General features: G+C 38.1%; 8 protein-coding genes, 1 long non-coding RNA gene and 1 other non-coding gene across 13 annotated transcripts; 6 read left to right on the forward strand and 4 right to left on the reverse strand.

Annotated features, from left to right (window-relative positions):
- The first annotated feature begins 236 nt into the window (after nt 1-236).
- Nucleotides 237-1,232, forward strand: LOC121762679 (receptor-like protein 35). The gene is made up of 2 exons (XM_042158640.1): nt 237-392; nt 501-1,232. The coding sequence occupies exons 1-2, from the start codon at nt 237-239 to the stop codon at nt 1,230-1,232; spliced, it is 888 nt and encodes a 295-aa protein (XP_042014574.1).
- A 341-nt stretch (nt 1,233-1,573) lies between these two features.
- Nucleotides 1,574-2,578, forward strand: LOC121762688 (probable LRR receptor-like serine/threonine-protein kinase At3g47570). Its single transcript, XM_042158651.1, has 2 exons — nt 1,574-2,273; nt 2,358-2,578. The coding sequence occupies exons 1-2, from the start codon at nt 1,592-1,594 to the stop codon at nt 2,513-2,515; spliced, it is 840 nt and encodes a 279-aa protein (XP_042014585.1). The 5' UTR covers nt 1,574-1,591; the 3' UTR covers nt 2,516-2,578.
- A 704-nt stretch (nt 2,579-3,282) lies between these two features.
- TRNAS-GCU lies at nt 3,283-3,364 on the forward strand. The gene has a single exon. It is a non-coding gene; the product is annotated as a tRNA-Ser (tRNA).
- An 828-nt stretch (nt 3,365-4,192) lies between these two features.
- Nucleotides 4,193-9,174, forward strand: LOC121786603 (LRR receptor kinase SERL2-like). Of its 3 annotated transcripts, none has more exons than XM_042185248.1 (6): nt 4,193-4,877; nt 5,040-5,183; nt 5,268-5,339; nt 5,727-5,798; nt 7,077-8,554; nt 8,650-9,174. In XM_042185248.1, the coding sequence occupies exons 1-5, from the start codon at nt 4,838-4,840 to the stop codon at nt 7,154-7,156; spliced, it is 408 nt and encodes a 135-aa protein (XP_042041182.1). In that variant the 5' UTR covers nt 4,193-4,837; the 3' UTR covers nt 7,157-8,554; nt 8,650-9,174. The 3 variants fall into 3 exon arrangements, with proteins under 3 accessions (XP_042041182.1, XP_042041188.1, XP_042041178.1); XM_042185254.1 differs by having other exon boundaries at nt 4,194-4,877; nt 7,064-8,554; XM_042185244.1 differs by lacking the exons at nt 4,193-4,877; nt 5,040-5,183; nt 5,268-5,339; nt 5,727-5,798 and having other exon boundaries at nt 6,776-8,554.
- LOC121772479 (probable LRR receptor-like serine/threonine-protein kinase At3g47570) lies at nt 7,869-8,801 on the forward strand. Its single transcript, XM_042169607.1, has 3 exons — nt 7,869-8,040; nt 8,129-8,554; nt 8,650-8,801. The coding sequence occupies exons 1-3, from the start codon at nt 7,869-7,871 to the stop codon at nt 8,799-8,801; spliced, it is 750 nt and encodes a 249-aa protein (XP_042025541.1).
- A 1,755-nt stretch (nt 9,175-10,929) lies between the features above and the next one.
- Nucleotides 10,930-11,666, reverse strand: LOC121771596 (probable glucan endo-1,3-beta-glucosidase BG3). The gene is made up of 2 exons (XM_042168427.1): nt 11,561-11,666; nt 10,930-11,448 (listed from the first exon to the last, which is right to left on the reverse strand). The coding sequence occupies exons 1-2, from the start codon at nt 11,637-11,639 to the stop codon at nt 11,021-11,023; spliced, it is 507 nt and encodes a 168-aa protein (XP_042024361.1). The 5' UTR covers nt 11,640-11,666; the 3' UTR covers nt 10,930-11,020.
- A 1,450-nt stretch (nt 11,667-13,116) lies between these two features.
- On the reverse strand, nt 13,117-14,958 carry LOC121760498 (F-box protein At3g07870-like). 2 transcript variants are annotated; one of them, XM_042156161.1, is made up of 2 exons: nt 14,841-14,958; nt 13,117-14,443 (listed from the first exon to the last, which is right to left on the reverse strand). In XM_042156161.1, the coding sequence occupies exon 2, from the start codon at nt 14,375-14,377 to the stop codon at nt 13,247-13,249; it is 1,131 nt and encodes a 376-aa protein (XP_042012095.1). In that variant the 5' UTR covers nt 14,378-14,443; nt 14,841-14,958; the 3' UTR covers nt 13,117-13,246. The 2 variants fall into 2 exon arrangements, with proteins under 2 accessions (XP_042012095.1, XP_042012091.1); XM_042156157.1 differs by having other exon boundaries at nt 13,117-14,481; nt 14,841-14,949.
- A 1,928-nt stretch (nt 14,959-16,886) lies between these two features.
- LOC121786633 lies at nt 16,887-22,058 on the forward strand. Its single transcript, XR_006047231.1, has 2 exons — nt 16,887-17,126; nt 21,496-22,058. It is a non-coding gene; the product is annotated as an uncharacterized LOC121786633 (long non-coding RNA).
- On the reverse strand, nt 17,423-19,823 carry LOC121786625 (F-box protein CPR1-like). The gene is made up of 2 exons (XM_042185263.1): nt 18,709-19,823; nt 17,423-18,577 (listed from the first exon to the last, which is right to left on the reverse strand). The coding sequence occupies exons 1-2, from the start codon at nt 19,135-19,137 to the stop codon at nt 17,675-17,677; spliced, it is 1,332 nt and encodes a 443-aa protein (XP_042041197.1). The 5' UTR covers nt 19,138-19,823; the 3' UTR covers nt 17,423-17,674.
- Nucleotides 22,059-22,931: 873 nt separating the features above from the next.
- LOC121761613 lies at nt 22,932-25,059 on the reverse strand. The gene is made up of 2 exons (XM_042157243.1): nt 23,952-25,059; nt 22,932-23,864 (listed from the first exon to the last, which is right to left on the reverse strand). Exons 1-2 carry the CDS (start codon nt 24,309-24,311, stop codon nt 23,253-23,255), a joined length of 972 nt encoding a protein of 323 aa, XP_042013177.1. The 5' UTR covers nt 24,312-25,059; the 3' UTR covers nt 22,932-23,252.
- Between the last annotated feature and the right edge of the window lie 840 nt (nt 25,060-25,899).

Consider the following 25,899-nt stretch of genomic DNA (forward strand, 5'->3'; position numbering starts at 1 on the left):
AGCGGTCGACGATGAGGTCGCGGTCGCCTTCCCCTTGGCCTTCGCAGCCTTGACGCCGGAAGGACACCGGTGTGCCGGAACTCCCTTCATCCACGTACGTCCGGTTGAGGTCAACCGGGTGACTGCCGCTGCCGCTGCTCGTGTAGTCACCAACTTCGGTGACCTTCGTCCTCTTCGGCGCACCAGTGTGGAGAATTCCACCTTGGAACTTCTGCTTCTCCCTCAAGAGCGCCGAGATGGCCTCGTGCTTGAAATCGCCGAACATCGACCGGTACGACAACATCGCTTTAGTGCGCACGTCGCGGTCGATCGTCCGGGACCTCCACAATGTGGCGGACGATGGCCATTGTCCGCGGCCATCGTCCGCGACAGCCGCAATGGGGCGGACGATGGTCATCGTCCGCGCTATCCTCCGCGACCGAAGTATAGGGCGCGACTATCGTCCGCGCCCTATGGCGCGCACCCGCAATGGGTGCGGACGATGGATGGCGCGGACGATGCGTCCGCCCATAGCGGATGCTCTTACTGTCATAGAATTAAATAGAAACTCATTCACTGGCCCCATTCCAGACTTTGGTAATCTAAGGCAACTTCAAGCCTTTCGCCTTTGGGAAAATAATCTGACCGGAGCAGAATTGCCAAATCAAGAAATAGGGTTTCTGTCTGCTTTAACAAACTGCCGAAATTTGATGTACTTGGAAATATCAGACAATCCATTGATGAATGGGGTTCTTCCAGCTTCAGTTGGGAATCTATCTACTTCTCTTGTCACTTTCACAGCATACGTCTGCAGCATTCGAGGTCTCATTCCTTCTCAAATCGGAAATTTAAGCAGTTTGAAAACCCTAGATTTATCTAGAAATCAACTCACAGGATTGATCCCAACAACAATGGGAAAACTGATGCAACTTGGGAAGTTGCATCTTTATGATAACCAACTGCAAGGATATATCCCTCGAAATATTGGCCAAATCAATAATTTGCTAGAGTTATTCTTGAATGGTAATATGTTCACAGGTTCAATACCTGAATGTTTGGGAGATATTAAATCCCTCCAACAAGTTTCCTTGACCTCAAACAAGCTGAATTCTACACTTCCTTTCAACTCTTTAAGTCTTCAAAACCTCATAGTTCTCGACTTGACCTCAAACTACTTGACTGGTCAAATTCCTGATCAAATCTCAAGTTTGAGGGCTATCAACACCCTAGACTTGTCTTTAACATGTTTTTAGGAAACATTCCAAACACAATTGTTGATTTGGAATCTGTTGAATTCCTGTATTTGTCAAATAATATGTTAAGTGGATCCATCCCTGAATCTTTGGGGGAGGTGAGAGGCTTGAGGGAACTAGATCTATCCAGTAATAATCTCTCTGGTTTGATACCCACCTCCTTACAGAATCTCGATCTCAAATCGTTTAACGTTTCTCACAACAAATTGGAAGGACAGATTCCTGACAAGGGTTGCTTCGCCAACTTCACTGCTGAATCTTTTCTTCAAAACCCTTAACTATGCGGTGCTGCAAGATTTCAAGTGCCACCTTGTCCGAGAAAGCAGGGAAGATCAAGATCGGAACAAATTGCTCTGATAATGAAATATGCTTTGCCTCCCTTGGTCGGAGCTTTGATTTTGGTACTGATCGTGGTTTTCTTGATAAAGAGACGCCAAAAGAAAAAGGCAGCACCAGCTTCTGCTGACGCCTCATCAGTTGGAGTCCCATGGAAGATCGTCTCGCAGAGAGAACTCACGAATGGGACGAGTTCCTTTAGTGAGATAAACCTACTCGGGAAAGGGAGCTATGGTTCAGTGTTCAAAGCAATGCTTGCGGATGACACAATTGTCGCAGTGGAAGTGTTCAACTTGGAATCAGAAGGAGCACTGAAGAGCTTCGACACAGAGAGTCGCATACTAAGCACTATTCGGCACAGGAACTTGATCAAGATACTTGGTTGTTGCAGCAATGCACAGTTCAAGGCCTTGATTCTTGATTACATGCCTAAAGGGTGTCTGGAGAAATGGCTGCATTCGGATGTGCATGTTTTGGATCTGATGCAGAGGTTGAAGATAGCCATAGACGCCGCGTTGGCCTTGGAATATCTTCATCACAATTACACGTTTACAGTCGTGCATTGTGATTTAAAGCCGAACAATGTGTTGCTCGATGAAGATATGACTGCTCATGTTGGGGATTTTGGCATTTCTAAGCTTTTTGAGGATAGGGGTGCTATGGTTAATACTATGACCATGGCAACTATTGGTTATGCAGCACCAGGTAATCTTTATTTCAATATAAGTAAGTCTCTTTTCTTGTTGTGACTAATGAAAAGTTGATAAAAATGTGCAATGTTACAAATAGAAAGAGAAGATCGGCATTTCTCTGCAAAGGAGCAATGCGTTGTGTCTATTTTTGATTTGGCGATGAAGTGTTTGGCCTTTTCGGCCGAGGTTGCAGCTGCACTGCAGAAGTTCAAAGCTATAGTAGAAGCAGCCACGAAGAGGCAAACGAGTTCTTGATTATGTACAACAGTTATGAACTTTTTTTCAAACGCACAGCAATAAGTTACAACTTGATTTCCACTCCCAAGTTGCAAAGATAAAAAAAAGCCTACTTTATCAAAAATTTATCCACACCTTTAATCAAATAGTGAATCGTGGTTACACCTCAACTAAGTTAATCATCTTGTGAGTCTACGGGTGCCGCATAAAGAGAGTAAATAAGTATATCTCTATAAGCCCCATTTTATTCGCGAGGATATATGTGGACTACTAACAATGTGTTCGACAAAATGCGCCACTGATTTCCTTCCACTTCTCTTTTTAAAGTTGAGGACAGGTGCCTCTAAAACTACTTAAATCTTATTGAACTCATCAGATTTCGTCAAATTTCTAGCACTTAATTCATAACATAAGAAATTTTTTCAAACCTGTTAGTACATAAATCGAACATAATCTAGATTTAGTAGATCAACCCATTTGAGAAAATGACTAAAAATAAGCAGAGCCTCATAAAAATACCAGAGAAATTGAAGAAAACGAATATGAACCTCTTGTGGTTCAGCTATTTAATCAAATAACAAGAATGTTCAGAAATACATACACTTCTTCATTGTTCAGACATTTCATCAAAGCACCTGGCCCTCGTTTATAGAGCTACTTTAATTTTCATAGCTAATTGGTTCGTTGTTAGTTGTATTCTGTACAGAATAAATACAGCAAAACCACATAACCTACTTTATTGAAATCAAAGATTTAATTTGAGATTAGAAAAAGGATGACAATCCGTCGCTTTGGCCGAGTGGTTAAGGCGTGTGCCTGCTAAGTACATGGGGTTTCCCCGCGAGAGTTCGAATCTCTCAGGCGACGATTTTGTTGTTTTAAAGTTACTTGCCTTTTTTTTTAATTTTAAATACTATGTAAATAATTATTCAATTCTACAATAATACGTATACACTAGTATTTTTTTAAACAACGTTTACCTACATCATCTTGTAATGTTTTCCATTCGTAATTCTTCTTAGGCTTATTTCGTTAAATTATGATAGTGATTAGTTGGTGATTAATGATGGGTTACTTAATTAAGCCAATAAGGCCAAACTTTAGTGGTAAAATTGATGCATCCAAAGAATTCTTTTTCGAGAAAATTTCAATTTTGAATTCATATTTTCTGCGAATTCATGTTTGGTAAAAATCATTGAATTCAAATTTTATTTTAAAAAACCACGTTTAGACGTATGGTATCATATAATTATTTACTAAAGTAGCACTATATATTAAGACTACTCATACATTTGGTGGAGCCAATCTAAACACAAATCACAAATGGTGCTTTTAGAAAGCAGATATTGGCTTTTTCTTTATTTATTTTTTCATCATTCTTTTTCTAACCAACTTTGGAAAATAAATTAATCATACTTATCTCCATCTACCCTTTCAAATGATTCAAGTTGATTCATGAAATTGACCTCTTCTTTTCCTTCTCTCATGCTCTCAAGTCTCATCATCTTGACAGGTAGTATTAAACAAACTAGGCATACCGAGATACTAACTTTTCCTGGCAAAATAGTAAATTGACATTTTTGCCCAGCCAAAATCATTGTGCACCACTATGTGTGAAAATGGCCATAATTATTAATGGGGTGCACCAAATGAAAATTGTTGATGTATATATTGTGAATTAAATAAATTACATGTGGTACACACAGTTTCTTTAGGAAAGTAGAAAGCTATCCTTTTTTTCTTTTGAATCTCCACTAACCAACTTTGTGCATAAACTAGTATCCATCTTGCAAAGATCAATGGAGACCATCTCTTCCATTTCTTTCCTTGCTCTCATGCTCTTGACATTAAACCTCCCAACACTCACCAAGACGCGCTCCTCGCCTTCAAGAAGACCATCACTCTCGACCCGAGCCACGTCCTGAGCAACAAATGGTCCACAAACGCCTCCATCTGCAGCTGGACCGGCGTCTCCTGCAGCCTCAACAGGGTCACGGCCCTCAACCTCTCCGGCTACGCCCTCCGTGGAACCCTAGCCCCGCATCTCGGAAACTTAACGTTCCTTCAGTCTCTAGACCTTAGCTGCTCCAACAACTTCACTGGCAACATACCCTCTCAGCTGTTCAACGTCTCGGCTTTGAGATGGATTAATCTGGAAGATAATCAGATGTCCGGAGAGCTCCCGAGTGATATGTGTATCAATATTCCAAAACTCGAAAGGATTAATCTCAGCAAGAATCGATTTCATGGGAAAATTCCAAAAAGTATTTACCAGTGCACTGGAATTGGGGTTTTCCAACAACCAGTTCAACGGAAACATACCAACTGAGATTGGAAAGCATGCTTCTGACTTTGGCTGTTTCTTATAACAAGCTGGAAGGTATCATCTCATTTTAATTACTTGGAATTATCTGTCTCATTCATTACAGAGAATAATTTTTTAAGTATAGAAAAAAAATTAGTTGAACTTGAAGACAATTTTTTAACTCATAAATGGGACATTTTGGTTGGAATTAGTAATAATTACGTATTGAGAAAGCAGGTGATATTCCGTCTTCCATCTTCAACATTTCTTCTCTGGAATATCTGTATCTCGGAAACAACAGGCTCTCTGGAAATATCCCCATTTTCAAATATTCAACTACCAGGCTTCAAGTTTTGTATCTTCGATTTAACAATTTGACAGGTAATTTTCACCAGTCTGGAATTAATTGGAAGTACTCCTTGTTTTAGTTAACTGTATGTGTTATATTATTAAATCTTATTATAGGGGGCATACCGGAAGAAATTGGACACCTCACCTCCTTGAAGCAACTATTACTAAATAACAACGGCTTGACAGGTAGAGTAATCAAATACCTAGGTTGGTAGATTGATTTAATTTTCTTACTAGTCTCTTAGTACCATTTTTTACATGAGTACAACTAAATAGGTACATCAATTGTGGTATTGATTTGGTTATTAATTAGATGTGTCAATGATTGAAACCTTGCTGGATAGGGATCATAGTGCAAAAATATCTTGCCACCAACACTTTATATAACAATAAAAACTCCACTAACTACTTTTTGTGTTAATAGACTAATCTGTCCTTAACGAAAACATAACATAAATAAATTACGAATATAAACCCCACGCACCCTACTTTACTTTGGTTTATATGTTAATTAATTAGAAATATGTGTATTTATCTAACAAAAAGAAATGACTTTATCGTTGTGAAATTCAGGTCATATACCAAGGCAAATTGGGAATCTTACTCTGCTGACAAATTTACAACTTCAGTGTAATAAGCTGTCAGGTATGTCTTTGCACTATAGATCCATCTTCTACATAAAAAGCTCTACCGTCATTTATTACTCACTCCATTGATAATTAACTTTCTCATTTGGGATCTTAGAGGTATAATAAGAAATGTGAAAAATTGTGGAGTCATAATTAACAGTCTCATATTAAAAGTCTCATTTGGGATTGGTTCGGTAAGAAAATTTGAGAAATGTGAAAGATTGTGGTGGAAAGTTATTAGAATATGGATTACACTTTACATACTATCCAAAAAATAGTCTTTCTTTTTTGTCATTTTGATTTTTCCATTAGAATTAATTTACTTCTATTTCTCAAAAAAAAAAAACTAGACATAACACTGCTAATTATGTGGATGTCACTAATTTAACTAATTTCACATTAAATATTTGATATTTCTAAAACTGTGTTACTAATTTTACTATTCATAAAATATTTGTTACTCTAAGCTTAAATTTAAGATGGTTTTTATGATTGATATTTTATAGAGAATTATAATTTAGCTCAAATTGAAATTTTCAACATCATATACATTCAATCTTTAGATATAAATTTGCATATTTTTTTGCAGTTCATGATCAAATTGAAACACGAGTAATATTTTGAAAATATTCAAACATGTGATATTAGCTATTTAGCTCTTGGAGATTATTTTTTATTAATAATAGTATTTGAAACTAAGAGATTATAATTTTCTAAATTAATATTGACAAATTAGGATACTTTCATAGTAAATAAAATTGATTTGTAAATAAAGGTTAAAAACAAAGAAAAAATTAGAGAAAATAGAAACGTAGAAAAATACTAGAAAATGAGTTTTATAAGGAAGAAAGAGTCTCATTTTATTATTTTCATATTAATTAATACAGATAATGATAAAGCTTATATTATAAAAAATAGAAAATATAAATAATGACAAAAATTTAATCACGTATGAAGTATCAGAATTTATTAGGAAATCATATAAGAAGTTTTATATGATTTCCTAATAAATTCTGATACTTCATACGTGATTAAATTTGTCGACTTGAACTCAAACTTATTCACCGGCTCAATCCCTGACTTTGGTAGTCTAAGAAAGTTGCGAGCACTTCGCCTTTGGGGAAACAATTTGTCCGGATCTCAATCTCCACATCAAGAATTAGGGTTTCTCTCTTCATTAACTAACTGTCGGGATTTAGAGATCTTGGAATTATCAGACATGTCATTAAAGAATGGTCTCCTCCCACCTTCCATTGGGAATTTGTCGACTTCTCTTGTTAGTTTTATGATGCAGAACTGCAACATCCGTGGAGCCATTCCTTCTGGTTTCGGAAATTTAAGCCGTTTGTCGATTCTGGATTTATCAATGAATGAACTCCAAGGGTTCATCCCGGCAACGTTGGGGAAGTTGAAGCAACTCGGGAAGCTCTACCTTAATGATAACAAGCTTGGAGGATATATCCCTACTGATGTTTGCAATATGAGTCAATTGAGGGAGTTTTTCTTGAGTGTGAATATGCTAACTGGTCCAATACCTGAATGTTTGGGGGATGTTAAATCTCTGAGAAGAGTGTGGTTTGATTCAAACGAGTTCAATTCCGCACTTCCTTCAAACATGTTGGATCTTCCGGATCTTTTAGAACTAAGCATGTCTCCAAACTATTTCGCTGGTCAGATACCATATGAGATTGGACGTTTGAAGGCTGTCTACTCGTTGGACTTGTCGTCTAACATGTTTACAGGCTCTATTCCCAGTGCAATCGAAGCTTGTCAATCGTTGGTGTATCTGAATCTGTCGAGTAATTTGTTGAATGGAACCATCCCCGAGTCAGTGGGGAAGCTCAAGGGGTTGGAGACATAGGATCTTTCGAACAATCATCTTTCTGGTTTAATACCTGACTTGTTGGGGAAGCTTGATCTCGACTTCTTTAATGTGTCGTGTAATCGATTGGAAGGGAGAATACCTGATGGTTTTTCCAACATTGGTGCTCAGTCATTTGTGAACAACTCTGGCCTTTGTGGTGAGGAAAGATTTTAAGTGCCACCTTGCAAGGGAAGTCATTCATCAAAGAGTTTTGGTGTAATAATGAAATATGTTGTTCCTCCCTTTGTTGCATTTATGATTGTGGTGGCTGGCATACACATTGTCATAAGAAGATGGAGGGTGCCTCAAGAGAAACCAGCTACTACAACTGAGGATCAAATGGTGGATCTTGGTTGGATCACAGTTTCAGAAAGGGAATTCATTAAGGAGACAAGTTCCTTTAGTGAGTTAAACCTACTCGGACGAGGAGGCATGGGAGCCGTATACAAGATGGCACTTGGAAATTGGGATACAAGTTGCAGTCAAAGTGTTCAACTTGCAACACGAAAGAGCTACCAAGAGCTTTGAGACTGAGAGTCGGATATTGAGCACCATTCGGCATAGGAACTTGGTGAAGATACTTGGTTGTTGTAGCAACCCTGATTTCAAAGCCTTGATTCTTGAATATATGCCGCATGGAAGCTTGGAGATATGGCTTCATTCGCACAAGTATTTTCCAGATCTCATCCAGAGACTGAACATAGCAATAGATGTGGCATCAGCCTTGGAATACCTTCATCAGTATCACACATATGCTGTTGTTCACTGTGATATAAAGCCAAACAATGTGCTGCTCGATGCAGATATGACTGCTCGTATAGGTGATTTTGGCATTTCCAAGCTCTTTGACAACGACGAGGTTGCAGTTCATACTTTAAACAGGGCAACTGTTGGTTATGCAGCGCCAGGTAATGCATATACACCTATTAATTTGTTAAATTTCACTTAACGTTGGTAATATTTTATGATGCATCTGAATATGTGAAATTAATTCATTTAATAGAGTTGGGATCAGAAGGAAAGGTATCTACAAGTGGGGATGTGTACAGTTATGGGATACTATTACTGGAGATGTTTACGAGCAAGAACCCAACAGATGATATGTTCGACGACAAGATGAGCATAAAGGAGTGGGTGGGAAATGCATTACAATAAAATGCAATAAGGGAAATTGTGGCATCTGGTTTGATATCAATAGAAGATGGACATTCATCCCAATGTGTGACATCTATTTTCGAATTGGCAATGAAATGTTTAGCCTTTTCACGTGAGAAAGGAACTAACATGATGCCAGTAGTAGTTGCTCTTCAGAAGATCAAAGCGGATTTTACAGTAGATGAGATGAAGTATGGCAAGTGATACTTGCATTGTAAAAAAATTAATTGCTTTTGTAGGTGAATTAATTTGGTGTGGCAAGTATGGTTGTGTGCTGATTTTCTATGTACGTTTGATAGTGTGTTTATTAGGTTGGTGTTATGAATATGCTATTGTTTTCAATTCAAATAATTGTAAAGATACAGTGTACTTAGATTGTAGACCAATGAGAATAATATGCCAATAGAAAATACAGCATGGTATTTAAATAAAATCAACTAGCATATATAAAAGAAAAGATTAAAAAAAGAAAAAGTAAGAAGCATTTACAACTAATAATCCATGAAAAAAGAAAAAAAGTAAGAAGTTTTAAAACAAAAGCAACTTCAAACTCACCCTCCACAAAGAAAAAGTACCTCACTAATTCACTTTCCATTTGTTAATTAATTATTCTCCATATCAGAAAGTCACCCGTGTTAGTCATCTTCTTCTCTTTCAGCTAGCCGTACATAATTTTAACAATATTTAAGTAATTTTGTATTATAATAGGACTCATTTATACTCATTTTATTCACATTTTATTCTAAAATTCATCATAGTTTAAATTAGTAGGAGTCTAGTTCCAACAGTTTCCCGTCACATTTGTTAAAACTCGCATCGAGTCAAAATGGGACACATGGTTAATAGGGAAGAGGGTGAGTATATAGAGTTGGTGTTAAAAGTTTAAAAACAAATTTAAAAACAAGAGTGGAGCAGGAGCACCAATGTTAATTAGAAATAACAAGACACACAAACAGTACCATGGAGATGTAGAAACACAGGTACAGAGTATAATACACGGCACGCCAAAAAATAAAAATAAATAAAGGGATGCATGAGGTAGCGGAAACGGAAGGGGAACTTGGGCTGGCCGTTGGGCAAAAAGATACGGAAGGTCCTATTGTAGGATGGGCCGGGCCTCAGATTCTCATCGAACATAGACACTATGTAGGTCTCTATAGGGGGGCCGGGCCTCATTGGCGTCCCGTTCCTAACCACCCGCATCAAATTGTTGATGTAGATTCTGGCGTTTCCGATCGTGTTAGAGCATCAATACTACGACCCTCGGTATTTCCGTCTGAACCATGACCACTCGACCCCGAATGACCTCCGTCCGGTTTTTTCTTCTCCTCGCCTATTCCATTGAGGGACAGCGGTGGCGCCTGGGCGATGAACGCGTCGTAGATCACGTAGAACAGATTGTCGTAGTATACGCCGCCGAGGATCACGCCGCTGTTGGGCTGCAGAAGCGCGAAGGAGAGGTTTATGTTCCTCCGATCGTTGAGGTAGGCGTAGAAGGGGAACACGTTGAAATGCAACGATCGGCCAAATGAACCAGTTCACGCTGCACTTGAACCTGGCCGCCTGAGGCGGACTGTAACGGGTCAGCAGGTTTATATTTGTTGGGTTCCCGGTGGTTTTGTTGGGGTACAAACCCATCCCACATCGGATGAGTAGGGGAAGTTGGAAGGTGTATATAATTCCTGTCCAACCCCAATTAGTTTGAGGCCTTTTGGGAGTGACCCAAACATTAGTTTGATATTGTCCGCTTTGGGTCAAGCCCGCACGGTTTTGCTATTGGGGGTACTCCCCAAAAGGGCTCATACTAATGGAGTTGGGATAGCCCATTTATATGCTTGCAACTCTTGTTCATTCTCCGATGTGGGATATGGTTTGCTTCACCACAATCCTCCCCTCAAACCAAGACTACCAGACCAAGACCACATGTCTGTGCCCCCATGTTACAGGTCACCAGGTCACCACAAGTCTTGGTCGAGCTCACGCAGAGACATCGGAGAACTTGCAAGCGCAACCCACCGAACCCCGAGCCACACAGGCCCACCCCTGAACCAGGGCTCTGATACCACTGTTGGGTCCCGGTGGTGCACACCCGAACTCCACATTAGTATGATATTGTCCGCTTTGGGCAAAGCCCTCACGGTTTTGCTCTTGGGGTATTCCCCAAAAGGCCTCATACTAATGGAGTTGGGGTAGTCCATTTATATGCTTGCAACTCTTGTTCATTCTCCGATGTGGGATATGGTTTGCTTCACTACAATATTGATGGACGTGGAGACCTTGATCTGCCCTCTCAGCCCCGCTGCGCGGACGGCGCGGTACACGTTCTGCATCGCCGGGAACACGAAGGGCCCCAGCTCCGAGGCGGGCTCGATCTCGTTCCCGACGATGATCTGGCGGAAGGTGACGTTGGGGAAGCGGAGGATGTTGCGGCGGACCCAGGCGGTGGCGGCCTGGGGACAGTTGGCGAGGTCACGGAGGTCGGGGTGAGACACGCCCATAATGAGGCGGATGTTGGTGCCGTTGAGGGGGCCGTGCGGGTCGAAGAGGCGCATCCTGCGGATGTTGTTCAGCTGGTATAGGCGCACCGTCGCGGCTGAGCTGGGCAGGTTGTTACCCAGCCTCCCGTAGAAAGTGCCCACCTGCCCAGCTGCATGCATGCCAACAATCAATTTAACGGCTCAAACAGTATAAAGAAATGTGTAATGCCATCATATTAACTACACGTATATGGAGGAAGGGGAATGAAGTAGATTCATTACCTGTGAGATGAAAAGAGGTGACTATGATGAGACAGAATAGGAGCATTGTAAGTTTGAAGTTATTGTCGGTGGAATCCATGGAGAACCCAAACAAACAAGTGCTAATGATTTTCTGTGATTTGCATTTGATCTCCCCAAAACTAGTTTTTATAGAATAGTGATTCCACTTTACATGGGTTTAACTGTGCGTCACGTTGAAAGGGTAAATTGGTGACACTTAATTTTTAGCAAATTCTTATAAAATTGGTAAATTGGATTTATCTCACACATTTTTAAGAATAAGTCAAAATTTCTAAAAATTCAATGTGTATTTTTTTGTATCTATTATCTACATACACATGACATGCACATTATAAATTTTATAATATCACTGAATTTAGTTTAAGTATGCCCATGATGAAAAATGTGAAAAATAGTGGAGAATAATTATAAATGTGATTAATGGTTTTCTAAAGATATATGTGCCTAAATTAAAGTGTAAACATTATTTTTCAGAGATCTGATATAAAGTTTACTCAAAACTGATTGGGGAGTGAAGTTAATGAATTGGTTGCACAACTTTTAGCTGAGTCATTTTATCGAATAACGGAATGTATAGCTCAAGATCTGGAGCATATCTAAATTTTGTTTCATCATTGAACTCGTTTTTTAATTTGGCTGTGGATTTATGTCACTGTAGCTGTACGCTGAAAATTGTTAGTACTATATTTGAATAATCATTACTCAACTTTGATTTACTAACATTTTATATAATTTGAACTTTTATAAAGTCACAATCACACAAAAATTATGACAGTTGTTCTTTGCCAAATTACACCTGAAACAACAATCAATTAAAAAAGTTAGTGAAAGCTAAATTTTCTAAATTTGAGTTTGAGAGTTCGAAATGGTAATTTCTTAGTATTGGACCTGGTGATGGATACTACAATAATACAATAACTTTACGTACAAAAATAAGAAAAGAATTGATTGGTGGAGCCTCTGTTCCTTTTTATAAAGTAATAAGATTAGTAGTAGTACTATATAATATATCATCGTGCATCATGTGTTTCTGTATTAATTGTTGACCAGAATAACATTGATGAGCATATCAGTCTTTGCTTTTCACTAAAGTTGCATTCCACTCACTAATTCGTAATATCACTCATTCTTTTCATTTGATGATGGCTAACTTTATTTACGTAGCATCATATCCATATTTCACCATACTATATCTAATTAGAAGGACAGTCATGATTTCAGAAAAGTTGATAAAAACATTATAATATATCAATCATTGTTAATCACATTTGTATTTTTTGTGTAGTCTATCTATGTACTGTTATCAATTTAATCTGACAATTTCACTTTATACATATGTTAAAGTTATGGACTATTCTTATTCAAATTTGCTTTTTCCGAACCCTGCTGTCTTTCTTTAGGTAAGTGGAGATAATGTACTACTCTAAAGTTTTATCCCATCTTAAAGTCGAAGGATATTTTTCTCTCTTCTTTAGTTCACTCGTCTCTTTTTAATTACTTTATATACAAAAAATCTATTCTAAAATGAATGTGGATTAATAATAAAAATTAATTGGATTATTAGAACAAATACATTGCGCATCCTGATACAGCTTGCCGCAGCTTGAAGTCTGAGCATATTACAACAAATAGGAATATGCCTACCTTAGGTAAGAAGCTTCAAGCTCAGAACGAATTCACGTCCTCCATTTCGAAACCTCTCAGCGACATAAAGCTCGGGGTGTGGAGGATTGCATCAATCCGGGAATGATTTCCGCCACGAGCCTCGAACATTTCAATCTTATGTGTGGTTTTCGTCTTGTCCGAGTAGTAGAACAGGACAAAGTCTTCACATTCCATCAAGATGTCACCATCTTTGAAAACTTTGATCGGGAAAACAAGCACATAAGCTCCACAAAGATCGGGATCTTTGCTGATGATGTACTCCTTTGCCCAAGACGTCTCGACCCTATATTCCCTCATCACCCAGATAACAATTTTGTCTTCAGATGAATTATCACATAAGCAAAGGCTGCCTGCCAGAACTGACAGGTTCCCGACAAAACCTCCATTCGCCATAAGAGGGGGATGAGAGAAGGTGGTGAAAAACTCTGTTTCAATATCAAAGCAAGAAATCTGTGACGGGGCATTTGGATCTACCACCAACCAGTGAAGATTTCCATTAAGAAATATCCCAAATGTATCGTACATTAACAGGGCACCAGGTATGATGCTTCTCCATGTTCTCGTTCCAAGAGTGTATACCTCACATTGAGATTTGGTAACTCTAAGCGAATCCTCTATTTCTAGATCATAGTTGTAGACAATCCTAACCACCTTATGTTGGCCGGTCACCCTGGACACTCCAAATCCATAAGCAACGATTTGAGATAACGAGTAGACAGAGTCCACGTCTGGGCGGAGCTTGATGTAGTGCCGTGTTATAGGGTTGCAAATGTAAAGATCACAAGGTTGGTCACCGGTCAGGAATAGCAACCCATTAGCTGAACCTCGTATCACTTCCGCAAAAGGGAAAGCAAACTTGGTGACCAAACTGTAGCGGAGATGATGGTGTTCAAGATCAAGGCTGTCTTCAAATTCAAAAATTTCATACGAGTTAGACTCCACACAAGACCGGACAACAGCCATCCCCGGGACTGACTTAGAAAGATGAGACTTCACAAACTCGTGAGAGTTGAGCAGCTTCAGCCATGACTTGCAAACACACTTGCAACTAACAACAGCTCTAGGGGGGAGTCTCGAGAGGATATCAGTGGTGATTTCTAATGGTAAATTCGCAAAGAATTCTTTCCTCATTTCGAGTTTGTTCTGGCTTTAGTCCATAAAATGAGATTCACAACTAAATATCCAGATCACTGTAGTCTGCAAATTTTATCCCAATTTAGTCATCATTTCTCTACCTAAAAGAACAGATAGCAGCAGTATTAGAGTGTGGATCTAAGAAATTAAACGTATGCTTGATATCTTATCAATTTCTAACACCAAATCGCTTCAAGCTAGGGCTAGGCCTTTAAACAAAATACCAAATCAAAATTGGGCGTAATAAGCAGCCCTAATCGGTTAAAACAGAATCTGCAACATTTCTTCAAAATTATCTTGCCACAAATCCGTAAAAACGCAATCGAATAAACAATGAATGCTAAGCATATAGAAGAATTCAGAATCATACAGCTCAGACCAAAATCAATTTTCTGAAAAATAACGTAGAAAAAAAATGAACGAGCAGAGCTGAGAGATGTTACGACCCGAGAAAACATACCTGCTCCGCCGTGATTTCAGATTTCCGATGAGTTAGGGCGGCGGCGGCGTGCTTCCGCTTGTATAAAAATGGAACGATAGGATTCAGCTAAAATTTTGTAGCGGTTGTGACTGGTGAGTGGTAACGGTTAGGTTGAAATTAATATTCCTAGTACTAGTATTAACACCCGAGCTATACACGTGACCTAAGAGTTTCAAATAATAAATATAAAATATAATAAATATATAGAAAATAAGAATTGAAAGAAATATAGAGATTTAAAAAAACAGAAATGTATTTATCTTGTCTCACTCAAAATGAAGAATTTACTACTCCCCAGTGAAATGAATCATTTATGCAATTTAAATTTATAATCTAAGTGAAGTAAAAACAATAAAATTAATGACAAAAATAAGATGTGTGACTAATGATCAAAGAGTATGAATTAGAATAAGATATACAAATAAAGAAAATATGTGTGAGTAAAGATGTGAAAGTGCTATGCAAGTCATTAATCCAAATAAAAGGTAAATTAATATATAAATTTAATAGCTTAATTTATAAAAAAATAATTTGAAAAAATATATGAAATATTAAACATATCCACATTAAATATATGAATAATTTAAATCATATAAATTTAAAACTTCTTTGAGAAGTCAAGTTAGAAAATTTGTATTATCCAATAATCACATTTTAGTTGACTGCTTATTTCTTTCTTTTAATTTCAGACCATAGCATAACTTGATATACATTTCCAAAGACTAAATGAATTTTTTATATTGGAAAGAATAAATTTCTTACTTCCCGCCACATATACGTATAAAAAGAAAATTACTGCTATCACTTAAAATAACGATAATATTTTATGCATCTTGTTTGTTTTGAATAATGTGAGAATTTACACTACTCTTTATATTAAAAAGTATTGCAATAAATGATTAAATCTCAATTTTAACCTAAATAAATGGAAGGCAAACTAAACTCTCTAGCACAATTCCAATTTAACTCAAATATAAGGCTAATTAATATATAAATTTAATAACTTAATTATAAAAAAAATTTAATGGTAGTGCACTATTTAAATGTGTTTTAACACTTCTTCAAGAATTTAGCATTTTATTGGGCCATTATTTGTCCAATTGTTTTTGCCTTAAAAAATTATTTTTAAATAGAAGACACCTCATCTTTCCATTTTCCCTCCAAAAAGGGTATTAAGGACTTTTCATCAAACATGCACTTTAGATTAGTATAGATTTTCTTTTCTTAAATACAAATAGGGGGTGTTCGGTTGCCAGGATTAAATCTCATGATTAAATATGTATCATGTTTGGTTCTTAAGATTGAACCCTTCAACTTAATCCTAGATGGATAGTCTCATGATAATTAGTCATAGACTCCCCCCTCCAACTAAAATAATCTCACAACTTAATCCTAGATGGATAGTCTCATGATATTAGTCATGGCAACCGAACGCCACCATAGTATATTATTTGAGTCTTCTATGTTTTTAGGTAAAATTACGAAATACTGCCTACTTTTATTAAATTTGTCATACTTTGACGGGCACAAATTTTAAGAAATTTAATAAAAAAAATATGTTAAAAAAGTTTGTCACACTTTAACTCGGTACGAATTTTAGTGTATATAATGAAAAGTTTGAAAAACGAGTTGAAATGAGTTAATGAATTACGTAATCCACTACTAAAAATAGTAAAAAATTAAATGTGATAAATTTTATAAAACATACGAAAATAGAAAATGTGATAATATTTAAAGGACGGAATATGGAGTAATTATTAGTACTACTATTTATTAAGGGGGTAGTCAATGAATTTAAATTCAGTTAATTAGGAATTCAACGACAATAAGTTCATATAAAGTGGATGTCAGTCACTTATTGGATTATGCAAGTGAAATTAATTTTTACTCCCTACTTTCTTTCTTTTTAAAGAACAAATTCCACAATTCCTTAAAAGAGCAAATATACAAGAATTTAGGGATAATGCTCATTTAAATAATAATATTTTAAGAACTGAAACATAAATCAATTGTAAAATCATCGGACTACATTTGGCCTTACTCTTTTGTTTTTATGAAGTATTGAGTGAAGGAGTGGCAGAATAACGACGCAATTGAATACTGGTCGGACAAATTGTTATTGAATCGACGGATTGAATGTGGGCGCTACGCCTCTCTGTGCCGAAAGCCGGCACCGAAGGGCAATTCATTCTTCTCAATATTTTCGTTGCATTAATCAAACTGCCTTCACAACTTCCCCTCTAATCGCTCCCTTCACTTCCTCAGGTTCGTCTCTTTTCCCTTATTCATTTCGTTAATTTTCCTTATAAATTAAATAGATTCCTCCATCTTAATTTTCCCTTGTTTTGAATCTCGCATTGAACTTTCTAAGTGGTAATAATGGTAGGATGTTTTCGTGGAATACTCTTTGTTTGAGTTTATGAAAGATTTGAACTAGTAATTGAAAGATTTGTTTGTTTGAGTGTAATCTCAAGCCTCCGAAGTTGCAAAAGGAATGCAGACTTGAAATCCAAACACTGTTAAGGATATTCTCATTAACGTGATGCCTGCCGGAAAGGGAATGATAGAAGTCCTGGGAATTATGTTATTCAATAATGGGGAAAACGATAACATAAGCCTATTTATGACCTAAGGACCCTAGGGTTGATATGACAATTCGATTTGGGAAAGAATCGACAAAGAAAACCCGAAAAGGAGTGTAAAGCCCAATTGACCCAACGTTCAAATAATCATTTATTCTAAAGAAAAAAATAACTAGTGTCTCCTTCCCGCTGCTATCGCGGCATGAAGTCTCCGTACTTGGTCGGCGGGTGCTACGACCTTCGTCTCCTGACCGACCACGAAGGCGTCAGACTCGCGATGTCGCGCGTCTCGTAATCCAGCACAGGTTCCGTCTCCTGGTTGCTCATAGACTCTTCCAACTCCTGCCTGACCTCTTCAACATGCGCTCGAGTTGTACTCGTATCAACACCCAAACTTTTGAGTGAGAGAAAACTGGGAGTGAAAAGAATGGAGCCAGAAGCTGCACCAAAGATTCCAACTTCTCCAACCGTCTCATTCTTGGCGGAGTAGTACAAGAGTTGGGTGTCTTCGACCAACATCAAAATATCACCATCTTCAAAAACTTTGATTGGGTAAACAAGCTCACACCCTTCAACATAAATATCATCTCCGTCGTTCAACCTCATCGTATACTCTTTTGTCCAAGATTCCTCGACGCCATACTCCTTCATCACCCAAATCACCGTCTCCTCTTCCAATGTCTGATCACACAAACACAGGCACTCCCCCAAAGTAGACAAACCCGACCCGAGCTCAAAGCTCTCTTGAAAAATGGGAGGAGTCGACAAGTAGCTGAAGCTCTCCGTTTCAAGATCAAAGCAGGAAATCCACAATTTTTCATTGCAGTCCGATGCTACCCAGTGAAGATTACCGTTAAGGAACACGCATGAGGAGCGACAAGTGTACTCGAGCAGGAGGGCACCAGGCTCCACGCGCCTCCACTGCCCTGTTCCTAGAGTGTGGACGTGGCATTCGGCTTTAGGTATCACCCTCCTACCTGAAAAGCTTCCATTGTTTCCATGAACTATGACGGAGTCGACGTAAATCTGAACCACTTTATATTGGTTACTTACTTTGCTCACACCAAATCCATAACCCAAAAAGTTTGGATAAGCATAGCGAGACTCCCCGAGAATCTCAGGATAGTTTACTGTCTGCAGGGGCGGACGCAAAAAAAAGTTAAGAAGCTATCTGCAGGGACGGATAGTAGCTAAAATAAAAATACTATATTTTTGACAAAAAAGAAAAAAAAATAAAAGAAATATAGAAGCTATTGACTACCTACCTTTGGATATGGTTGGATTATTTCTTGAGGGCAATGGAGCTCGGTGTATTCACGGGTGATGGGATTGCATACATAATGAGCTTCACCCGAACCATGTAGAAAAAGAAAGCCGTTGGCAGAGCATATTATATTTGAGCTGTGAGGGAAATCAAACTTGGTGAGTCGATTGTAACGAAGATCGTGGTGATTAAGATTTGGATCGTGGTTGAGTTCGAAGACTGCGAATGAGGTTGAGTCTTCGGCTGCCGTGGAGAGAGCTAGGCAGGGGTCGGATTTTGCAAGATGGGATTTGAGGAAGTCATCTGTTGCGAGGAGATGGAGCCATGGTTTGCAGACACACTTGGTAATGGCGATGGTTCGAGGAGGGAGTCTCGAAAGGATGTTTGTGCTGATTTCTGATGGGAGATTTTTGAAGAAATCTGGTTTCATTTTTGGAGAGAGATTTTGACTTGAAATACTGATGATCGGGATTGCTGTCTATGTGGAGTATATGTAGAGACACCAAGTGAGACTCCTTCTAGTGTAAGATTTGAACAAGTCTATATGGTCAGGTCATATACAAACGTCTTATGGAAGATTTGACCAGGTCAATGTTTCGACTAACAATCATGAAAGCTTGCTCGGTTGGTAATATGCTTTCCCTCCAAATAATAAGTTAGAGAAGCAAAGAATGATCTTAACGGCAAAAGAAAAGTTATAAAAAACTCCTAGCAGATATTTCAGCTAATGAAAAGTTCTGCTCAAAATAATGTTTCCCAAAGACATACTCCTACACTTAAGGATTGCTATTAAATTTTAGTCTCGATATAGCAGAGGTGGACCCTTGGAACCCCCACTCATTTAGAATTAACTATATACTGGAGTAGTATTTATTATTCGTTCAACTTATAATTGTCGTTCCATGGCCCAGATGGTTGAGGAGTTGGCCTAGCACCTTGGATGTCACTGGTTTGAATTTTCTCAGTCCATCCACATCCCCGTCTTATCCCTTAACTATTCATAGGCCTTACTGCACACTTTTTATCCCATCTCTTAACTAAGAGGCTGGACATCAGCTGCACCCCTCCTTCCCATATCTTAACTATTCATTTAATTTAATTTTTTTTTATTTTCAACAAATACAATTAATATTTCATTGAAATATTAAATTAATACTAATAATTTATAAAATCATTAAAAATCATGAAAATTACAACATCCGAAAATACGAAAAATACATAATTGAAATCCTAATATTTATAGAAGTGATTGGAGGCTTAAAAATAGAAAAAAAAAATCAAAATATTGGGAAAACGGCTATAAACGGCTAGTATTTTTGGGGGAAAATTGTTTTTTTTTTTAATTTTCGAATATTTTAAAAAATATTTAACGGATATAAACGACGCCCACTCGCGGGCCAGCGAGTGGGCATCAAGGCCGCACGGGAGCTCGCCACGTGGCCAACGCGCGTGGCGAGACAGCTCGCCAACCACCTCTTGAGAGAGGGACACGGGACTAGACGGAGCACCCGCAAGCTATTGAGCTGAATAGAATCATTCATCCATTACTAATTCATTAGCTAATAATCAATTCATCCATGTTTTTCACACTAGTAACTTTATATAATTTTGTTTAATTTTTATTTAGATAAATATTGTTATTATAACATCACAAAGTAGTAATTTTTACCATCTAAGAATAAAAATATTTATTTACTTACATTACATGCAATTATATTATATTAGTAAATTTAATTATGATGTCATGCTTTTTATTTAAAACTATATTCTTCATTTATTTCGATGTTGACATTTTCATTGTATGGACTTTAATTTATATTGCCCATTTTCAATTATTTATCTAAAATTGCACGCATTGTATTGTTCATGTCATACTTGTTTCTGGCGTTATTGTTATTAAAAATACGCAACAATTGATAACGTTAGTTTGGACCCCCAGTATCATAATCTTGTCCGCCGTATAGATTAATCTAATGTTTACTAAGAATGGATTATAATTTTGGAATATACTAAAGTTCTTGATCATTTCTAAAATTTGAGCTAACATGCTTGATTTATATACATCCAATTAAATTGGATCTATAGGATTGGAAAAATTCAATAAAGATTCCACAATCATGCATGCATGTTATTAATATTATGATAAACGATCAGTTTTTTAAAGTTTCTGAAGTGGTCGGAAATTAATCAAACCTTATGTTTTTCTCTTTAATTTACTCTAAAAGAAATTCTAAATAGGTAGAAGACTAATTTGGGCTTTCAAGCAAAAATAGAATGGGCCTTTTAACGAAGAAAATGGGCTTCACTTTAAAGAATTATATTGGATTTATTTTCGGGCCCCAGTATAATTTACTAGTAGGAGTACTAAATAAATCAAATAGTAATAGCCTATTGTACTAAATTAATTAAATCAAATAGCATCTCATTAACAAGGAGTATATATTTGTTTAAGTTTGGGGATTTCTTTTTTTCTCGTAATTATTTATACTTCTCTCTTCTTTTTAAAAGGAATTTCGTTCACTCTTCATCTGATAGGATTTTGTTGGTGAGATCATTCTTGGCAACAGTTTATTCAAGTTGATGAGGTAACATAAAGAATTACTAAATTTGTGGAATCGATAAGGAAGAAACAAGCATTATTTATCGTCTGTATACCATCTTTTGTTAGAAGACGCATAATATGGCCAGTTGATTGATGAGGAAGTCAATTTATTGATTTAGACATTTTATTTTATTATTATGCAGTTATGTTTTGACTCTAAGATTATACGAATTTTTAATCAAGCAGTGATTTAAAAAGAGGTAGTGCATGAATTTCCGGCAAGGGACAAAAAGCATGAGATCCGGTTAGCAGGTGAAGAAAGTGACTCCAAAACAATCTTTTTCAGTTTAGTGTTATTACTATAATGCTGCCTTCCACAATCCCACCCCATAAAGAGGAAGACAATGCCAACAAAAATTAGTCTTGGAATTGATGCATGTATGTTTCTTTTCTTGTCCCTTTGTTTGTGTGTGTGTGTGTGAGAGAGAGAGAGAAGAGATGAGAAAGGGTTCTGACTTCTGAGAAGTGAGTACTTTCATCATCAAATCCATTGCTGTCAAGTTGAACTGGAAGAGACAAAAGCTTCACAGAGTGCAAAAAAATGAAAAATTGAATTTGCTTTTGGCATTAATGCCAAATCCAGGAATCCAACACCCATTTTTATTACTGTCCCAACTCCACTTTCATCATTTTTATTCCACTGGAATAAGCAGTTATTGTCAAAACCACCTATGTATGGAGTATTTTTTTTAAAGACAGCTACTTGTAGTAAAATTTAAAATGTGGAGTAATAAAGTAATCCAGAAATATGAATGAGGTAGGTCAAGATTTATTCTTTTTTATCCCCCCCTGTTTGTGTATTCAGAAGTTTCCATTTCACTTTTTTCACTGCTCTCTTTTATGGAAAACATAAACAGGAAACAGAGAAGAAGCTACTTTTGTGCTTGTTTCAAATCTGCTCTCTGTTTTCTAGTATTGCATTACAGCTTGTTGTTTTCATTTCCAGCTCAACTCTTTTATTTTTTAACCCATTAATTAGGAAAATTGAACCCTCATTCTTGGATATCTAAAAACCTTGTTTCTTTTGCAGCAAAAGTTTTTTTCAATAAAAAGAATCCTCTTTGGGTATGTCACTAGAAAAAAAGGCCCTGTTTGCACCCCCCAAATTTAGCTTCCAATCAAATCTTCTTAACTTCTTGTAGTATTCATATAAAATACTCCCTCCTCCACCATTTTATGAGTCATTTTGACTTGCCACGAATTTTAAGAAATTGTTTGACTTTATGAAGAAAAATAAAGGGAGCAAGTGAATAGAATGTGAGATCCATTTAAAGTATTAGTTTTATACTTTCTCCGTCCCAAGGAAGATGACCCCTTTTTGGGCGGCACAAAGTTTTATGCAGTTTTATTTTATGTATTAAATGAAGAGAGTAAAGTAAGAGAGATGAAATAAAATAAAGATAAAAGTGTTTTCATTTATAGTAATGTATCATCTTGGATGAGACAAACCAAAAAAGAAAGTGAGTCATCTTTAGTAGAACGGATGGAGTATTAGATTGTGAATGTAAAAAGTTGGTGAAATATGGGATCCACGTACTAAAAGTAGAATAAAGTAAATGGTTCTATAAATCGTGGACAAACTAAAATGACAAAATGATTCTTTAAATGGTTGGACGAAGGGAGTATTGTATTAACTAAAAAATATTTGACTCAAAGACTCGAATAAGTGTAACATTTTCTAGCAAAATTTGGGATAGTCACTCACAAAATTTCTACAACCTAAATAATTTTAAACACTAAAATACAATAAGAAATGAGAATAGTTGAGGGGAAAAGGGGTAAAAACTGGACAAACATGAGTTGCAACTTGCAACAACCAACTACGAGTACTACATATCTAACCTATTCTTAACATTTTCATTTTTTGTCCTTTTTATATCCTTCCAATTTCTTGAATTGTCTGGACATTACAAAAAAGCTACCACATTTTTTTCTTTTTTTCTCTACCTATGGCTGCAGAAATCCAAGAGCTCCTTCCTCCCTTCAACAATATCATCGAAGAAATCATCAAGCTGCCCAACGATATTCTCGGTCCCACCTCTCAAAATTCCAAAATAGCCCTTCAGATTCTCCACTATCTCTTTAACCCCAACTTCCGATTCCCACTCCACGATCCCCTGCGAGCACCGTGTCTCCAGCTCCGACCTCAGCTCCTCCATGGCGGCCTTCGACCGCCGGAATTCGTACATCTGAACACCTGGCCGGGCCGCCATTTGCCCGTTCTCTGCCGCCACCCGCTGCTGCAGCCGCGCCGTGGAAATCATGAGCGACGATCCGAACATGACGCAATCGTCGTATCCGTTGAAATTGGGGGAATTCGATTCCGGCCAGAAAAAGACTAATCCGTTGAGGAGAATCGTTGATAGAAGTGAACTCACATTCCTCATCGCGTAGAGCACGCCGCGGAATCCGTTGAATCCGTGCAGCCGCGATTCGACGGAGGTGTTGGCGTCGAATTTGAGAGATAGAGGTTCGATTCTCGTCTCTGTGAGTGACCGGTTTTCCTCCTGCAGCCCTACCGCCTCTCTCCTGCATCCTGATATGGCGCGGATTACCTGATCGACGAAATTCCCCAGTAAATCAAATTAGATAAAAATCCAATCTTTATTCATGATTTTATTCTTGCTGGGCTGTGGTTTTACCTGGCGAGAAAGCTGGGGGCTCAAGTGGCAATGGCTGTCGAGAGAGGAGACGATGTTGAGGCCGGCGGCGTAGTAGTTTTCCATGCCTGAAATCCCAGTTTTGAGGATTTGGCAAACCTCCCAAAGCTTGGAGCTTTCATCCATGTATTCATCAAGCCACTTTTCTCCAACGGGCAAGTGGAGTTTTTGGACCAAAAGGGTGAGCTGGTTGTGGGAGGATCTTAAAAGGGAGAGCACTCTTTGGAGGAACTGGATTGACATGAAGTTGCTAGATAAGAAAGCTCGTTCAAGATCATCTATTCCTCTAGTAAGGAAGTTGTAGAAGCCATTGACAGAGTTGGTGGAAGAAGCATCCATCATAGGAGGGTGGGTGGGAAGAAGAGGTTGGAACTTAAATGGGGTGAATGGGGAGGAGGAGAATAGTTACAGAGACAGTGATATTTAAATTGGTGGAGGATGAGAGAGAGAAGGCGTGGAAGGAAGGAAAATCAAATCTTGGAAGCTCACAGGTTTCTATGGTTGAAAAGGATTGTTGGGAGCAATGATGAATGTTTCCTATAGAGGGGAAAGGATGATTAGTAATCTGCCATTTTCGTAGTTTAATGGGAAGGAGAAAAGAAAAGGGGAAACTTGAGAAAAACTTGAGGGAGTTGAAACTTCTTCTTTTTACTGTTCTTTTGGAGAGAGAAGGGCTTTGTTTTATGCAACTGCAATAAAGTGGTTTATCATTATTGATTATGTGGAGATGGCAGGAACAAAAAGGAAAAAGAAGATAAAAATTGTTAAAGTTAGTGCGAGGCATATATTTATGCCTTCCTTTTCTCTAATCATATTTATGATGTTAGATTGTGTTCATTGTGCTCAAAGGTTGTCCAATCCGGACACTTTCAATAGTCCTGCTACTTTTTTTTATCCATAGCTCCAGTTTATTTGTCTGCATCCATAAAAAAAATGTCCGTAGCTATAACCGGACACTTCCAATAGCCCCGCCACTTTTTTAGCCACTTTTCATTTTATTTCATTTTTCATTTATTTTAAATCAATTGTAATTAAAATTATCGGAAAGTCAATAATTAAAAACCGAGGTAATACTGAAATGTAAAGAAAGTATTGGGACCAAATATTCGTTGTATTATGGAACCGGAAAAATTATACAACGGACATTTAAAAAAATACAAATAAAAACACCGCCACCGTCTACTCGGCGGAATCTGATTCCTCCTCCTCTTCTCCGCTGCCGCTCCCCCCTCCCCCCGCCGCATCCTCAGACAACCCCAGCTGATTCTGGATCCGACACATGAGCTTGTAGTATATACCTTTGGTGATCGAGTCGGTTGCGGTCTCGTAGAAACGGTAGTTGTCTTGCAGTTGTTTCATCAACTGCACATCTAGGTTCGCCCTCAAGACCTCGTGGGAACCAGTGGCCATGTATGGCGGTATAGGGGCGGGCTGTGAGATGCGCGATCCAGACGCAGCCGTCGAGAGGCGGGAGGCACCTGCAGCCCCTCTAGCGCTTCGGTTAGAGGCTTGTTGGCCCGGAAGCGTGGGCGCCTAGAGTGTGTAGCGGAGGGCTCTTCGGTTTGGGCGTCGTTGAGGTCGATTGATTGCGAGCCGCTGCTGTAGTCCCCGACTATGTTGTGTCTAGTGCGCTTCGCCCCAGGAGCTCCGCCCCGCTCTTGTGCACAGTTGGGCCTGAATTTCGGACAGTGCTCGAGAACGAGATACTCCTCCCACATGGTGAACTTCGGCCAGCCTTCCGTGTTGAATTGGGTCATTGGCAGTGCCTTGACGTCGGCTTCGCTTCTGCCACTCTCGGCAGTGAGCAGGTTGTTCTCGTATATGCCCACAAACCTCTTGGTGCCCTCAGAATCCTAGACCACTTTTTGCAGAGTTGTTCCCCATCAAGCGGTTTGGCGCCTCTCGGCTTGAACTCGTTGTATGCCAACAG

Source organism: Salvia splendens, chromosome 2 (genome assembly GCF_004379255.2).
Source record: "Salvia splendens isolate huo1 chromosome 2, SspV2, whole genome shotgun sequence".
Classification (NCBI taxonomy): domain Eukaryota; kingdom Viridiplantae; phylum Streptophyta; class Magnoliopsida; order Lamiales; family Lamiaceae; genus Salvia; species Salvia splendens.

Bases quoted from the DNA above. Each gene is read 5' to 3' on its own strand.
- LOC121761613 (XM_042157243.1), bottom strand. From the start codon at position 24,311: ATGATGGATGCTTCTTCCACCAACTCTGTCAATGGCTTCTACAACTTC. The intron at 23,865-23,951 runs GTAAAACCACAG...TTCGTCGATCAG, and splicing joins GCCCCCAGCTTTCTCGCCAG to GTAATCCGCGCCATATCAGG.
- LOC121771596 (XM_042168427.1), bottom strand. From the start codon at position 11,639: ATGGATTCCACCGACAATAACTTCAAACTTACAATGCTCCTATTCTGT. The intron at 11,449-11,560 runs GTAATGAATCTA...GCATGCATGCAG, and splicing joins CACCTCTTTTCATCTCACAG to CTGGGCAGGTGGGCACTTTC.
- LOC121762679 (XM_042158640.1), top strand. From the start codon at position 237: ATGGCCTCGTGCTTGAAATCGCCGAACATCGACCGGTACGACAACATC. The intron at 393-500 runs GTCATCGTCCGC...GCGCGGACGATG, and splicing joins CCGCAATGGGGCGGACGATG to CGTCCGCCCATAGCGGATGC.
- LOC121760498 (XM_042156161.1), bottom strand. From the start codon at position 14,377: ATGAGGAAAGAATTCTTTGCGAATTTACCATTAGAAATCACCACTGAT.
- LOC121772479 (XM_042169607.1), top strand. From the start codon at position 7,869: ATGAAATATGTTGTTCCTCCCTTTGTTGCATTTATGATTGTGGTGGCT. The intron at 8,041-8,128 runs GTTCCTTTAGTG...TACAAGTTGCAG, and splicing joins GGAATTCATTAAGGAGACAA to TCAAAGTGTTCAACTTGCAA. The intron at 8,555-8,649 runs GTAATGCATATA...TTCATTTAATAG, and splicing joins TGTTGGTTATGCAGCGCCAG to AGTTGGGATCAGAAGGAAAG.
- LOC121786603 (XM_042185244.1), top strand. From the start codon at position 7,002: ATGTCATTAAAGAATGGTCTCCTCCCACCTTCCATTGGGAATTTGTCG.
- LOC121762688 (XM_042158651.1), top strand. From the start codon at position 1,592: ATGAAATATGCTTTGCCTCCCTTGGTCGGAGCTTTGATTTTGGTACTG. The intron at 2,274-2,357 runs GTAATCTTTATT...TGTTACAAATAG, and splicing joins TATTGGTTATGCAGCACCAG to AAAGAGAAGATCGGCATTTC.
- LOC121786625 (XM_042185263.1), bottom strand. From the start codon at position 19,137: ATGAAACCAGATTTCTTCAAAAATCTCCCATCAGAAATCAGCACAAAC. The intron at 18,578-18,708 runs GTAGGTAGTCAA...CCGCCCCTGCAG, and splicing joins TAATCCAACCATATCCAAAG to ACAGTAAACTATCCTGAGAT.